Source organism: Microcaecilia unicolor, chromosome 1, assembly GCF_901765095.1.
Source record: "Microcaecilia unicolor chromosome 1, aMicUni1.1, whole genome shotgun sequence".
Classification (NCBI taxonomy): domain Eukaryota; kingdom Metazoa; phylum Chordata; class Amphibia; order Gymnophiona; family Siphonopidae; genus Microcaecilia; species Microcaecilia unicolor.
This window is the reverse complement of record NC_044031.1, coordinates 604,229,999-604,247,210: the sequence shown is the minus strand read 5'-3', so window position 1 is coordinate 604,247,210 and position 17,212 is coordinate 604,229,999. Positions and strand designations below refer to the sequence as shown.

Sequence of the window (17,212 nt, the reverse complement as noted above, 5' to 3'; positions counted from 1 at the left end):
GATAGTGGTTTATTTTCTGTGGCATCTGCGGCTTTGAATTCATATTTAGTTTTGGAAGGTCTGTATGTGTTTTTATAGTTCCTAACAGGTGGGGTGTAAATATTAATTCCCTTCCCTTTTTTTCCCCTACATGGTTTGCCTGCATGTGACAACCACTTTAAGAACAGAAGAATAGCCATACTGAGTCAGACCAATGGACCCAGCAGTGGCCAATCCAGGTCACAACTACCTGGCAGAAACCCAGTTAGCACCATTTCATGCTACCAATCCCAGGGCAAGCAGTGCCCATCTCAATAAGACTATGTAGAGTATGCACACATTATTATATGTTGTATATCTCAGGTTTGCTTTTATCTTTGTATTGATGTTAATTTTTATTTTTTTTGTTCAGTCTGATTTCATATGATTACAGTTTTTATATGATATACATGGTTGTATTTTTATGTATCTGTAGACTCCTGACACAGGCCCTGTTACTGAAATATGGCTGTGTCGAGTCAGATTGTTTATTAAAGATGATAATAAAGCCACATAATTGCAGGACCTATAGGTTATGGAAGAGGCACAGTGGGCTAATTTGTAAAGAGAGAATGGCAAATACACATTGGTGTGATATGCAGTCTTTTTTCACAGACTGAAGAAATGGGCCAAGATTTAATTGAAGACATCCTTCCTCAAGAGAAGGAAAAATTGAAATTACTGAAGGTGAATGCCTTGGTGGGGCAGTCACTAAAAAGACAACCAAGTTGAAGGTGGTATGGCTCTAAAAGATAAACAGGATTGTAAGTGGAGTTTGTACTCAAACAAGTCTTTGAAACAGCAGCTTTGGGACTGCAGGTGGCACTGTTTTTAATAGCGATTTGCTTGATTAGAAGAATTTCAGGCCTTATAATGCTGAGAGATCCCCTCTTGTGTTTTACAGAAATGGGAGTTTGAATTCACACCATTTTCTCCTGAATTGGTGTTGGTTTTCCATGTGGATCAGGTGGTCATATTGCCAATCTTTCGTAGTGAAGATTTGGGGATGGGATTGTAGTTCAGAATTCCTCTGGCATTTGGATATTGGTAGAGTGATGTTACATTACTTGAAAGTAACTAATGACTTCTACAGATCTGATTGGTTTGTCTTGTCTTATTTGGGTGAACCAAGAGGTGGTGATGAAAGTGACCATTGCTAGTTGGCTGAAGGAAACAGTAGCTTTGACTTGTCTTCTCGAGGACTGAGAGGTTCCCCATGGTCTCAGATCTCATTTGACCAAGGGGATAGTGGCTTCTTTGGCCAGGTCTTTCTTGATCTAGTCGAAATGTATGTTTGTAATATTGTGCATTGAAATTATAATTGTAAGCCATTTTGACACTAAGGTATTTATGTGGTATATAAAATTAATAAATCCAATCCTGTGGGAGAGATTTATAGAGCTGTTTTGGTCTTCATTGTACTTCTTTGCCAAATTGTACAGGTTAAATATGCAAGCTAGGGAAAATGCAATATATGGAGCTGGAGTTTTAGTAGTAGTGTTGTCTTCCCAGCCAAAGTAAGGCTTACTTTTCTATATCTCATGCATTCTGTACTGGTCTGGTTAGGACAAGAAGGAAGGACAATCTGGTCTTACCTGCTAATTTTCTTTTTTGATTCTAGCCAGACTAGTCCAAAACCCACCCATTAGCTTAGAAAAAGGGTGATTCCTGTTGGTTACTCTGATTTACTTTCCTGTCTTTTGTGATCTGTGTGGAGGGGCAGAAGTCTCTTTATGTTTTCCAGGGAAGACAGCTAAGTTTCTGAAACCTATATTCTCTCTCCTGCATTTTATCATAGGGAGTATTTTCATTTGCTTTGTCTAGAGCTGCTTGGTGACTTTTATAGGGTAGGGCTTGCAGTTCATTGATCTCTGTCTCCATCTGCTGGCTGATTTGTATAACCTATGTTTTAGACTGGTCTGGTTGGGCTTGAGGAAAGAAAATGAGCAGTAAAATTAAAATTTTTCTTATGTTATTATAGATCTGTGTTTTCTTAATACTAACTATATAACTTTTTAGGTACATGTGTAAATGAAAATTTATTCTAGCTTTATTAAGCTCACCTAAAAGGTGCTAACGTAAAATTTTGTAGAGTGACTTGTATGCCTTTTGTACTCTATCCTGCTTATGTAACTTTAAACTGGTCCCAACAGCAGTTCTTTAAATATTGCAGGAATGTTATTTACATGAACATCCATTTTATACCATATTAAAAGGTATTTGAATTTTCATGCAATCTCTAGTCTGGTTATGGAACTTGTGAAAACTATTGCTGTTTTCTTAAAAATTTGTTTGCTAATGCTCTGAAATTATTCATTTGATTATATTTTTGCCTTCAGTTCATTATTTACAAGTATGTATTTAAAATCTCTAATGTAAGGGTACAGCTGCTATGTGGGATGTTTGTGAGAATGATAATGCCTCTTTGTGTGTGTGTTTTTTTTTAAATGTTTCTTCAGCCTCTCACGGTGACAGCACCATCCTTAACCATTGCTGAAAATATGGCTGACTTAGTAGATGGATATTGTCGGTTGGTGAATGGAGCTACGGACTCATTTATTATCAGGCCCCTGAAAGGTATGGGTCTTTATTCTTTTGTAGAAATATTTCTTTGTATGTATTGATACAAATTTAGATTGTCAGGAGTATGAGCTATTTGTGTTATAGTATGAAATATATGTATTTTTAAAACACCAACTTTCAATGAATACTGATTACTATACAAAGTATATGATTCTGAATTACTTTGTTAAAAACAAATTGTTCAAGCAACCTGCATTACTTTTTGCCCCTTATTTCTGTTGCATATATTAGATTATGAAAATTCTAGTCTTTATCCTGAAAAGCACTCGTGTATATTACATATAATAATGTGAACAGTTGAACTAATATTTTTCTAAGATGATTAAATTGTGAATGTACAAATGGTTGAAGCCTTGACAGTTGGCAATAATAATTACATTTCAAAATTCTACCCCTCCATTTTTTTTAACAAAACCGCGCTAGCGGTTGCTGGTGGTAGTCCGACACAGCCCATTCAAAGTGAATAGGCTCTGTCTGCATTGCTATGTGCAGCCGATAGTGTGGCTTCATAAAAGGGGGGGTCTAGTTAGTGAACATCCTCAATTGAGTAATTCACTATTTTTAATTTTCTTGTCAGTGAAGATGAGTATATGCAACCTCAGTCCTTGAGGTCCACAGTCCAGTTGAATTTTCAGGATTTCCTCAATTAATATACATCACCGTTCTACTCTAGGTACACTCTCAATAATAAGTTGTACTATGTAAATCATACAAATTCTATAACAGCTATTGTGCCATCTATATTGACTCTTTTTATTAAATACTGTATAATTCTCTCAAATTTTATTCAACCCATTGCTACTGCTATCATGTTAAAACTTTTTAACACATACCAACATCACTACACATTCTTGCAACCACTCACACCTACAAACAACATAAATTACGCATACTAATACAAATCTCAGTCCATATTCCTCATAGTCACTGCAAGATAAAGTCTAGAGTTCCTCTGTTGCAGAGAAATAATTGTTTGTAAAGCGTATTTCACGCTGACCTTTTACTTAATATTCCCATGTATCAATGTTCAATAAAACTATAATTCTCCACGAGGATAGTAGATACTTGCAAGCGTTACTGCTATTTCCATATTCCATAAAGGACAAGAGGACCATGCGACTGTCTTTTCATCACCAAGAAAGACGCGCCACGGGTATGTGGTTTCGATTGAATGCTCAGCCCTTATGGTAGCTGAATATCTGACCCATGATGACGCTTTAATAGCAAAACACGTGCGTGTAGGGTCTCTGCTTGTGTTTGTATGAAGCTGTAGAACAAGAACACACATGGAGCCAGCAGTTTTCGGTTAAAGTGATGAAGAGACAGTCGCATGGTCCTCTTGTCCTTTATGGAATATGGAAATAGCAGTAACGCTTGCAAGTATCTACTATCCTGGTGGAGAATTATAGTTTTATGAACATTGATACATGGGAATATTAAGTAAAAGGTCAGCATGAATACGCTTTACAAACAATTATTTCTCTGCAACGGAGGAACTGTAGACTTTATCATCTTGCAGCGACTATGAGGAATATGGACTGAGATTTGTATTAGTATACGTAATTTGTTATGTTGTTTGTAGGTGTGAGTGGTTGCAAGAATGTGTAGTGATGTTGGTATGTGTTAAAAGTTTTAACATGATAGCAGTAGCAATGTGTTGAATAAAATTTGAGAGAATTATACAGTATTTAATAAAGAGTCAATATAGATGGCACAATAGTTGTTATAGAATTTGTATGATTTCCAATGAATATACATGAGATCTATTTGCATGTACTACCTCCATTTTATGCAAATAAATCTCATGCATGTTCATTGTGGAAATCCTGAAAAACTGATCTGGTGGAGGGCTGATGTTGGACATATCTGCTCTCCAGTTTTATAAACATAGGAAACCCCATTCAAAAATGGTCACGCATGGCAGGTGTTCCCATGCGTATGCTGATGTTGATTAAATGTACTTTGGTCCTGGCATCATACCTGCGAGTTTACAAACCTGGCAATTGGAAAAAACAAACATAAATAGTAATACAGAATGAAGACAAGCTTTTTAGAACATCAGAACTAAGATTCGGTAGATACAGCAGGTGCTAAATGAAATAGGTGGAGAAACCTTGGAGGGTATGTTCCTTGGGTGGGGTGGGGTGGGGGGCAAATTTATACATGCTAGGAGAAGAGAGAGTCTTAATTTTTGAAGGTAACTGGAACCAAACATAAAACTAAAACTGAGTTACCTATTATGGTAAATAATGAAAATTACCAATTGAATTTGAAAACTTATTGTAGAGAAATGAAATTGCTTCTGAGGAAGTTTAGTACAACTACTAAGTTGTTTGTGTTACATTAAGTTTGATACTGGAAAATACTCAGTTTGTCTGAGTGGAAGCAAATGTTGGAATCCAGCTAATGTTGAATTAGGAATGTCATCTGTCCTGAACAATTAGTTTTGTACCTGCTGATTGTGTTATAATTTTAAAAAGTGCACACAGATTTTGTGTTAGCTACTTCATCTACGTCAAACTTTGTGAACCTTTCCGAGTGTATATACCACCAAATATGCAAGCCTCTGATCTGTTATGCTACTCTGCAAATATTCTTTATTTTGTATAAAGATAAATAAAAAAAAACAAAAATGAGAAACGCTCAGTTCAAAGGATGCAGATGTGCCAGACACAGCAAATTCAAGTCAAATGAGCTGTTATAAAGGAAAGCATTAAGGAATGAAAAACTGTAAAAGAAATTTTAGTTCAATTCCATCATACTGTGTTCTTTTATCTGCTATTTTAATCCTGTTTCCGTTCAACATATGTGCCATTCATTTATGCCTTAGTGGCATTCAGATCATCAAATAAACCTGAGCTTTCTTGGTTTGTGGCCTAATCGCTTTAAATATCTAGATGTTTGTATCAGAGAAGCAGCTGTTTGACTAGAAATTTTCTTCAAAACAGGAGGATATTGTGTGTGATAATCAAACTGGTAGCTGAAATGCTGTCTTTGACCAGAAGTTTTCAGTATTTGTCAGACCAGTTAGTATCTTCTGAAAAACCTCGGAAAACCAATTTATTTCTGGTTTAGAAATGTCTTATTTCCCTGTCGACAAGCAGGATGAATCAGTCATATGATTGGATGATGCCATCAGATAGTGCCTGTACAGACAGATCAAGTTTTTGAGTATGTGCCAGCATTCATGTGCATTTGTTAACTTACAAATCCCTTTAATCATAATCCTTTTTGTTGCTTGGATGTGCAACCTGTCTCTAGAAAATTCAAGGTACCGTAGAAAAGCTCCCAGTTTTAACAACTTCTCCTCCCATCTTTCTTGGTATCCCATCCCCAAAATGTAATTTTGTTTTGTTTGTATTTTTCATAAGGTGGACATCATGAACAGATTTAAGCACTGCCTGTTGGGCATATGTGATCTGATACCAGTGTTTAGGATCAGGTCATCATGATCCAAATCACTGTTTGTCTCTGTGTTAAGAGTATCCAGAAGAGCAAAGCATCAGAGGGCTTATAAAATGTTTTGTCATCCTTTCTAGCTGGCGGCAAGGTCAAAATGGGTGAGAAATCTGGGTCTGTTAAGGGAGTGTGTGAGAGAGCCTCAGGTTTGAGAAGCAAATCCTGATCCCAGGACACAGCGTGGGATTATGCTGTAAGAGGCATCATATTAAAGGAAATTTGATTCTGCAACATTGCAGGTCTCAGTGTAGGGATCGTCATCTCCAATTAAAACCTATCTCACTTACTTTTATCTTGAGGGCCTCTCCCTAGCTCGATCAAGCCAAAAATCATGCAGCTCAAAGAATAGTTAGCTATTAATCTGAACACTTATACAGATTTTCAACACCAAAGATGTGCCCCACCTCAGCATTGATGTATATGTTACACTCATGGCACGTCTTCACATGAGATCTGCTCAATGGACCCTAGCTTCTCAGTGGTAGCAAGCCACGGGGAGTCTGGAAGGTCATCCAAGTGTCCCCAGATCTTGTGTGCTCTCTGCAATGGTGGACAATTCAATCCATCTGACTTTGGGACTACCATTCCAAATTCCTCAGCCAGAAAAAGTGCTCACAGATGTATCTCTCCTAGGGTTGGGAGTTCACATAGAAGGGCTTCACAACCAAGGAGCTTGGTCACTCCAGGAAACAAATCTTCAGATCAATGTCATGGAGCTTCGTGGGATCTGGAATGCTCTAAAGGCTTTCAGAGATAGGCTGTCCAATCAAATTATCCTAATTCAAACAGACAATCAGGTTGCAATGTATTACACCAGCAAGCAGGGGGGCACCGGATTGTGCCCTCTGTGTTAGGAAGCCCTCCAGATGTGGCTTTGGGCATGCTGTCGCGGCATGTCTCTCCAAGCCACTTATCTGGTGGGCTTAAACAACGGCCTGGCCGACAGATTGAGCCGGATAATGCAACCTTACGAGTGGTCTTTGAATATGGGCAGTCCCTCGGTGGATCTTTCAGCCACTCAACTCATCCACAAGGTCCCTCAGTTCTGTTCCAGACTTCAGGCCCACGACAGACTAGCATCAGATGCCTTTCTTCTTGATTGGGGACAGGCCTTCTGTATGCGTATCCTCCCATACCTCTAGTGGGAAAGACTTTGTTGAAACTCAAGAAAGACTGGGGAACCATGATCCTGATTAGCAACCTACTGTCCGCGTCAGATGTGGTTCCCCTCTTCTTCTGGAATTTTCCTCCGAAGAACCGTGGAGATTGGAATGTTTTTCCGACACTCATCATGCAGAAAGAGGGGTCGCTTCTACATCCCAACCTTCAGTCTCTGGCTTTCACGGCCTGGATGTTGAGAGCCTAGAATTCGCTTCCTTGGGTCTTTCAGAGGCTGTCTTCTGAATCTTGCTAGCTTCCAGGAAAGATTCTACTAAAAGGTGTTATTCTTTTAAATGGAGGAGGTTTGCCGTCTTGTGTTACTGCAAGGCCCTAGATCCCCTTTCTTGTCCTACACAGACCCCGCTTGAATACCTTCTGTACTTATCAGAGTCTGGTTTCAAGATCACTCTGTAAGGGTTCACCTCAGTGCAATTAGTGCTTATCAACGTGTAGAAGGTAAAACTATCTCTGGATAGCCTCTTGTTGTTCGTTTCATGGGAGGTTTGCTGCTGTCAAAGCCCCCCCCTGTCAAACCTCCACCAGTGTCATGGGATCTCAACGTCGTTCTCACCCAGCTGATGAAAGCTCCTTTTGTGCCACTGAATTCCTGCCATCTGAAGTACTTGACCTGGAAGGTCATTTTCTTGGTTGCTGTTACTTAAGCTTGTAGGGTCAATGAGCTTCAGGCCTTAGTAGTGGATGCTTTTTAGGTTAAGTTTCATCACAACAGAGTAGTCCTCCGCATGCACCCTAAGTTCCTGCCGAAGGTGGTTTTGGAGATTCCATCTAAACCAGTCGCTTGTCTTACCAACATTTTTCCATGTTCTCATGGCCATCTTTTTCGAAAGCAGTTTGCACACCTTGGACTCTAAAAGAGCGTTGGCCTTTTACATGGCGTGAACAAAGCCTTTCAGACAGTCCGCCCAGCTTTTGTTTTTTTTAAAAATCCCAACAGGATGGGGGTCGTCATCAGGAAACACACCATCGCTTATTGGCTAGCTGATTGCATTTCCTTCGCTTATGCCCAAGCTGGGCTGTCTTTTTTGGAGAGTCATGTTACGGCTTATAATGTTAGAGCCACGGCTGCGTCGGTGGCCCACTTAAAGTCAGCCTCCATTGAAGTGATTTACAAAGTTCCGATGTGCTCTTCAGTCCACACATTCACATCTCATTTCTGCCTTGAGCAGGATACCTGACGTGATAGTCGGTTTGAGCAGTCAGTGTTGTGGAATCTGTTTGGTGTCTACAATCCAACTCCACCCTCCTAGGTCCATTTTATTCTTTTCCAGGCTGCACTCTCAGCTAGTTTGTATGTAGTTTCAGAGTAATCTGCATTACGTCCTCGCCGTTGCGAGGCCCAGTCGACCACTGTTGTGTTGGGTGAGCCTGGATGCTAGAGATTCCCCACCTGTGAGAATTGGAAGTCTGCTTGTCCTGAAGCTGGTATTCTCTGAGGACAGCAGGCTTCATATTCTCACAGTCCCATCCACCTCCCGTGGAGTTGTTTCTTCATACTCTGTTTCAATTTATGTTATTGTATTAAACTGAAGAAAAGCGGATGTGCTGCGGGCGGGAAGGTGCTCTGCACATGCGCCGTGGGATGCGGCTTACGCCCAGGAGGCTCTCAAAATATTTTTTTATGCTGGCTAATGTGCCAAATCCCGGGCGACATGGATAGTCTACCCACTTGTGAGAATGTGAAGCCTGCTGTACTCGGAGAATACCAGCTACAGGTAAGTATCTTCGCTTTATCCCACATCTTGAACTTTGCTATTATAGTAGACTTGAGTCTGGACAACCTGTCAACACATATCACAGTATTCTGGAAAATAATTACTGCTGTGGCACATATCCCTCAACTTTGCTTTATAACAAATATAAAATGCCTTATTAAGCTGTATTAACAAATTATTTTATTATTTATTATTACATTTGTACCCCAATCTTCTTGTCCCTTCCTCTGGTTTTACTGCTTTCTTTCCCTGGAGTTCCTGACGGTGTTCCTTCCACCTTGTTCTCCCTTTTGTGAGGAATTGTGATATTGAATAAATAAATATATATTTGTGTTCCTAGTCATGCATCCAAAGGTTAGATAACCCTTTCAAGAAAGCCAGTTAATCATTTAACATATTAGTGGAGCATAACCACAGAGGCATAATATGGTAATATTTTCAATATGGTAATACTAGAGCCCAGCTAAGGAAAAGGTTATTTTGAGTTAGTTTTCACGTGGCGTACATTTGAAAATACAGTGAAACAGACTAATTGAATTCAGTTATGACATGGGAGCAAGTAGATGGATAAGTCTGAAACATTTAACAAAGTTGAGATTAGCATATATACCCAACTGGGCATTTAAAAGTCTCCTTTTAATTATGCCGCATGTTCTGAAATCATAGCCATATGTATAGACATGCACACACCAGAACAGGCATCCATATACACACTGCAAATATAAACAACATTTCTACAGAGTATATCCAAAACTTAATTTTATTTTCTCATTTCCATCTTGCAACATCCTAGACAGCAGATGTACAGATCAGTAGGAACCAAAGCAGTCCAAAATAAGTAAGTCTGGATCAACACAGTTTATACCTAATTGTTCAGATACTCTTCAGATTCACCTTTGGGTTTAAAAAGCAAAACCATGTGCATGTAAGGGCTGCATAAATAAGTTAAAACAAAGTTTAAAGCAAATGCCCTTAATATGTAATACTTGGTAACAATAATGAAACTGTGATGGAATATTCATATAGCAAGCAGCCTGAGCCAACAGATTTATTTTCCACTGAACATAATATGAACTTGGCAGCTAATAGTGTGTTGAACTGGACAATGTTGGCACTTTTAGACTGATTCTGGACAGTTCTGCATGAAGAAAACCCTTTCATCATTATTCAATACCTTCTCTGTGAAGTAGTATCAATTAAAAAAAAGGACAGATGCATTTTTATAATATACCACTTCATTCCACAAAACAAATGGAGCAAGTTCCTACATGCCATTTCTTTAAATGTAGGCACAGGAAAAAAAAGATGTTAAATGCTCTCAGGTCTCAACCTAATTAATGATAAACTGTTCTTATAAATAGTAAGTCTGATTGTTAAGCACCTGATACTCATAATGCCTGTTTTTTTGGCCCTTTACTAGGTGAAAATATCAGAATACAGTGAAGCCCTATAACTAGCCCCTCTAAATGACACAATGATTATGATTTGGAACTAATTACTACTCTAACCGTTGAAACCAATACTTCCTCTGTATACATCCCTATGCTGCACAAGCTGGCATTTTGAAAAATATAAGCGAGATCAAATAAAAATGCCACCAAAAATAAACGACGACAACATAGGTATAGATGCTCATGAATTTGCTTGCTTTGTTTTGGTAACGGGTTGACAGGTACGTGAAGGAGAGGGGAAGGGAGACAAACCTTATGGGCTTCAACTGTCTCAATTTAACTGCCTTGGTCAGCTCTCTCCTACTCACTCTTTTAGTTCCAGCTCCCAGCACCGCATCCTTTTTCAGTTTTCCGGGCTGCTGGCAGCATGAGTGAGGTAAACACGCTGCCTTCAGTGGCCCAGAAGCTTGCCCTCTGTTGCAGTATCCTGCCTATACGGGACAGGAAATTGCAGCAGAGGGAAAGCTTCCGGGTTGCCAAAGTCATTGTGCTTACCTCACTGATGCTACTAGCAGCTTGGAAAATTGAAAGGGAGTAGGAAAGAGCTGACCAAGGCAGTTAGATTGAGAACAGGAGACGTCATTACAGCTAAAGCAGGGAGCAGGAGGGCAGTCGGTAGTGACCAAAACACAGGCATTTGACTGGCTACCAGAGTTGGAGGGCCTGAGGCTGGAATGGGGGTGCCTGGGCCTCCAAGGCCCCGCGTAGCTAAGCCACTGCTGACATGGGGGGTCTTATTATTTTTGTGGTAGTAACTTTGGCATGCAGAGTTAATGAGTTTCAGACTCTTGAGACTGATCCACTCTATACTATGTCTTTCAGCAATAAGGTGGTTTTGCACACCCATCTGAACTTCCTTCCTAAAATATAATCGAACATCCTGCAAAATTTTTATTCTTGGCTACGTGCCCACAAAAGTTATGATGATTTGTGCAGTCTGATTGCGAATGATCCTTAGCCTTCTACTCTTTAAGTTCAGTCCTTTTTTATTTTCTTTATATTTATAACAATAATAATGTAAACAGAAAAAAAAAACACTGCACTTTACAGTATCTTATAAATTGAATAACATTGTTGGTATTCTCTCACACACGCATACATATACATAATATACTAGTAAAACAGGCCCGTTTCTGAACAAAATGAAATGGGCGCTAGCAAGGTTGTCCTCTAATGGCAATTATGTTTTAAAGGGAACTGTTAGGAGAGAGTGTGTGTGAGAGAGAAAGAGAGTGTGTGTGTGAGAGAGAGAGACCGAATGTGTGTGTCTGTGTGAGTGAGTGATAGTGTGTGTCCCGTGTGCACCAATTATGCTCTCTCCCCTGCATTCATCCATATGCAGGCAACGTCTTCTGTGCCCTGCCCCCTCCATCCATCCATGTGCAGCATCTCTCCCCTGCCCCCTTCCTCATCACACCTCCCCCCTCCACCTCCCTCCCAGTTTCAGGGCCCCCCCCTCTGTTCCAGTGTCATCCCCCCTCCCTCCTCCTCCCTCCCATTTCCAGGGAGCGTGTTTCCCTACTCCTCCCCCTGCCTGGGAAACAGCTGTCAGTGCCCCCCCCTCGGTGCAACACCCAAGCCCCTGCCCTGCAAAACCGTGAGCCAGGCAGGCGGAGGAGTAGGGAAACACTCTTCCTGCCTACCAATCAGCTCTCAGTGCCCCCCCCCCCTCGACGCATCACCCAAGACCCTCCCCCCCCCCAGCGCATCACCAAAGCCTCTACTCCCCCCCTCTCGGGCACATCAACTCCCTCGCCACCCGCAGCCGCCAATACTAACGCTGTCCGGCTGCTGCTGCTTCTGGTGGAGCAGCAGCGGCTGGTACAAAAAGAAAAAAGCCAAAAAAAATTTTTTAACCTGAAATGCGGCTCCGTTGACAGCCATCTGGCATTGGCTGTTGTCACTGCAGCCGCTCCTCCTCTCCCCTCCATGTCACTGCCCCTGCAGGAAGACCCTGGAGGAGCGCAGCGACGTCAGAGGGGAGAGGAGGAGCGGCTGCAGAGATGACAGCCAATGCCAGATGACTGTCTACAGAGCCGTGTTTCAGGTTTAAAATCTTTTTTTTTGGCTTTTTTCTTTTTGTACCGGCCGCTGCTGCTCAACAGCTCAACAGGAGACGCAGCAGCGGCCGGACAGCGTTAGTATTGGTGGCTGCGGGTGGCGAGGGGGTGATGTGCCCGAGGGGGGGGGGGGGTAGGGGCTTGGGTGATGCGCTGGGGGGGGGGGTAGGGGTTTGGGTGATGCGCCGAGGGGGGAGGGGAGGGTCGCTGGACATGGGTGACTGGAGGGGGGCAGGGGGAGAGGAGGGTCGCTGGACATGGATGGCTTCGGGGGGGGCAGGGAAGAGGGAGGTGGGGAGGGGGTCCTGAGACCAGATGGGTGGCTGCAGGGGAGGGCAGGGAGACAGAAGGGACGCTGCAGGGGGGGCAGGGGGAGAGGAGGGTCACTGGACATGGGTGGCTGCAGGGGGGGCAGGGGAGAGAGGTGGGTGGCTACAGGGGGCAAGGGGAAAGGAGAGGAGGGTCGTTGGACATCGGTGGCTGCAGGGGGGCAGGGGAGAGGAGGGTTGCTGGACATGGGTGGCTGCAGGGGGGGCAAGGAGAGAGGAGTGTCGCTGGACATGGGCGGCTGCAGGGGGAGTAGGGGAGAGAGGAGGGCCGCTGCACATGCGTGGCTGCAGGGGCAAAGGAGAGTTGGTGGGGAGGGGGTCCTGAGACCAGATGGGTGGCTGCAGGGGGGGCAGGGGAGACAGGAAGGACGCTGCAGGGGGGGATTACCTTGCTAGCGCCAGTTTCATTGCCTGTCGAAATGGGCCTTTTATACTAGTTATTAGATATAAAGCATGTTAGTAATGAATTCAAACACTAGTGAAGGAGCATCGTTTAAGAGGAAAGATATCAATTGAGTTCAGGAACATTACAAAATAGTAAAGGATTCCATATTTTATTAAATCTATCTAAAGTATCATGACGTTCAGCTAAAATCGTTTCATATTTGACAAAATTGCAAATTGGAAACAAACTTAGGACTGCCATTGTGAAACACTATCTAGTTGGGTTGCAGACTGCATTTCTTTGCTTATACCCAGATATGTTTGCTCTTTGAGGACCATGTCAAAGCTCATAATATGCAATCCATGACTGTATTGATAATCTTCTTGAGAATTAACCTTTATGAAGGATAGTAACACAGCTGCAACATTAGCTTCAGTCTGTACATTTATATCTTAATCTTGTTGCACATTTGGCATTTATTTTTACCCATTTCTGTTCTGCAGCTGTGGAGTCCCATCTGTGAGGTCTTGCTATCCTGCTTATCTTTGGAGAACATCAAGTTGATTTCCTGTAGCAGGAATTCTCCATGGTCAGCAGGATATAAATACTCAGAGGGAGTTCCCATGTGACAGCAGAGTGAGAAACTGCCCATGCTCCATTGAAAGTTGTCACCCAATTGTGAGAACTTGTATTCTGTATCATGGAGAACACCTGTTACAAGTAACTAATTAAATTTTCTGTACTTGAAAATTAATATCAAGCAAAAATTAAATTATTTGTTATAATTACAGAAATGTGTATTATATTTAATTGAAACCCTTACTAAAATCACTTTTGTTTCTCTTTCTGCAGAAGGTGAAAGAGCTTTGCCGTCTATACCAAAGTAAGTTTTGCTGAAACATTTTAAAATTCAGTCTTGTGTTTTTGCAAAGCTTAAAGCAGTTATATAATTCAGGAGAGAAATTGTCATGTTCAAATTGACTGTCTAAACAGTATTAAAATTAAATAAATGGGATGTAGAGGTTACTTAGTTTTCATTGATCAAGTTGGGTCTCAGAAACTGAGCATTTCCTTCAGTCGCTGCCATGTTATGGAACCACCTTCCATGAGAAATAAGATTTGAATTGATTTGTTCTTTAAACTAAAAGTTTTTAAATCTTCAGGTTGTTTTCTGCAATGTATTATATGATTAAGGATGATGGAAGGAGGGAGAAGAGAATTGGTGGCAGTGCCTGGAAATAAGTGGCTGGAGAGGGGTAATGCTGAAAAGGATTGAAAATATTCAACTAGACTTTACATATAATCTACCCAAGCATCCGCCCAACTACCACCTCTCTTACCTCTGCTTTTGATCAATTGTATTTAAATCAGGTACTGTCTCTATCATAACCTACTCTGTAAGCCACATTGAGCCTGCAAAAAGGTGGGATAATGTGGGGTACAAGTGCAATAAATAAATAAATAAATATGAATAGAGTCATTACTGAGAGTGGTATATTCAATTCAGAAAAGTAAGTTGTGGTTGGTATTTTGGCTAGGGGGACCTAACTAAGAGAGAGGAGCAGGAGGAAACTGCCAGGTCAAAAAGACATTTCTTGCATTTCTGACAACACCAGTTGCAACTTTATAGCTGGTATAATACATTTTTCTATGACAGTTTCAGTTAAAGTGATGGTTTAAACTTTATACTTCCTCTGTTAGGAGCCACCTCTGGCTAAAGCAATTGGTTGATGTACCGTTTTGACTGACATCTGGATGAGATTGTAAAAGAGTTGGTGCAGAGTGAGTTTCTTTTCTGCAGTGTGAGAGCAATCCTTGGAGGTCCTTTACTTGTGTCTTTACAGATCAATCTTCTGGAACTCCGGGCAATCTGGGACACTCTAAAGACTTTCAGAGATTGGCCATCTCACCAAATTGTACTCATTCAAACAGACAACCAGGTTGCAATGTATTACACCAACACAACAAGCGGGGCACCGGATCATGCCCTATGTGTCATGAGGCCGTCCGGATGTGGCGCTGGGCTCGCCAGCACTGCATGTTCCTTTGAGCCACTTACCGGGTGGGCAAAAACAACAGTCTGGCCGACAAATTGAGCAGGGTTATGCAACCGCACGAGTGGTCTCTCAGCATGGGCATTACCTGTCAGATCTTCTGAGTGTGGGGCACCCCTGGGTAGTTCTTTCTGCCACAGATGAATCACAAAGTCCCTCAGTTTTGTTCCAGGCTTCAGGCTCATGACAGACCAGCGTGGCATGCCTTCCTCCAGCATTGGTGTAAGGGCAAGGCCTTAGATCCTATTTCATGCCGTACACAGACCCTGCTTGCATATTTCTGAGTCTGGTCTTATGACCAACTCTGTAAGGATTCACCTCAGTGCAATTAGTGCTAATCACTATATAGAGGGTAAACCCATCTCTGGCAGCATCTTGTTTGCTTCATGCGAGGTTTGCTTTTGTCAGAGCCCCCTTTCAAACCACCTGTTTTCATGGGACCTCAACTTCATTGTAACCCAGCTGATGAAAGCTCCGCTTGAGCCTCTGACTTCCTGCCATCTGAAGTACTTCACTTGAAGTCATTGAAATTCAGGCCTTTTTAGTGGATGCACCTTAGTCATTAAGTTTTATCACAACAGAGTAGTCCTCCACACGCCCTAAGTTCTTACAGAAAGTTGTGTTGGAGTTCCCTCTGAACCAGTCGATTGTCTTGCCAACATTCTTTCCCCAATCTCATGCCCATCCTGGCGAGAGCACCTTGCACACCTTGGACTTCAAGCGAGCATTGGCCTGTTGCACGGAGTGGACAAGGCCCCAACAGACAGTCCGCCCAGCTTTTTGTTTCTTTTGATCCCAATAGGGTGGGGGCCTCCATCTCTAATTGGCTGGCAGATTGCTTTTCCTTCACTTATGCCCAGGCTGGGCTGACCCTAGAGGGTCATGTCAAGGCGCATATCAGAGCCATGGCTGCATTGGTAGCCCACTTGTGGTCAGCCTTCATTGAAGAAATTCGCAAGGCTGCGACATGGTCTTCAGTCCACACATGCACATCTCATTACTGCCTCGAGCAGGGTACCTGACACGGTAGTCTGTTCGGGCAGACAGTGTTGCAGAATCTGTTTGGGGTCTAGAATCCAACTCCACCCTAGTAGGCCCTTTTTGTTCTGTTCCAGGCTGCACACTCACTCAGTTTGTATGTAGTTTCAGGTAAATCTGAGTTATGTCCTTGCCGTTGCATGGCCCAATTGTCCAATGTTTGTTATTTGTCTTAAAACTGGATGCTAAGGATTCCCCACTTGAGAATTAATAGGCCTGCTTGTCCTTGGAGAAAGCGAAGGTTCTTAACTGTTGCAGGTGTTCTCCGAGGTCAGCAGGCCTTATGTTCTCACAAACCCACCCACCTCCCCTTGGAGTTGTCTCCTATTTACAGTTTTATTTTTGATATAGTATCTAACTACGGGAGACGTGCCCTTTTGGAAGGCGGGAAGGCACTCACGCATGCACGATGGAGGGTGTTTTGTGCTCCACAAAGCTCTGTTTTGAGCTTGTTACAAGCTCCAGACTGGGCACCACGGCATCGCGTTAACCCCACTTGTGAGAATATAAGGCCTACTGTCCTTGGAGAACACCTGCTGCAGGTAAGTACCTTCGCTTTACAGTAATCTATCCTAGACAGAATCAAGATCTGAACTAGTAACCTAAATTTGGCCGTTCTCAATTTTTAAGCATATAGAAATATTTGTGGAATAAAGATTTTACACAAAATGCAAATGTTAATGAACTGTCAACCACCTGCAAAATCTTAGAGACTCAAAAGTGACCAGTAAATTCTCGATTATCCGATATAAATGGGACCGATCCGTTATTGAATAATATGGAAAATAACTGTAACCCCTCAAACAGTGCATAAACAAATGCTATGAAAGTAGGGTCCAAACAGTGCTGTTTTGCTGTAAAAGCAATGCCCCCGTTCTGAAACAAATTGTCTCAAGTGCAAAACTTACATCTATGCTACTCTAGAAAATGGAGAGAGATAC

At 42.0% G+C, this 17,212-nt stretch overlaps 1 protein-coding gene across 1 annotated transcript in view; it reads left to right on the top strand.

The window, feature by feature from the left end:
* Positions 1-17,212, top strand: part of PTK2 (protein tyrosine kinase 2) — a 714,868-nt gene that overhangs the window by 187,334 nt on the left and 510,322 nt on the right. Inside the window, 2 exon segments of the mRNA XM_030219604.1 lie at positions 2,478-2,595; positions 14,032-14,062. Of these exon segments, the coding sequence (XP_030075464.1) occupies positions 2,478-2,595; positions 14,032-14,062 (149 nt within the window).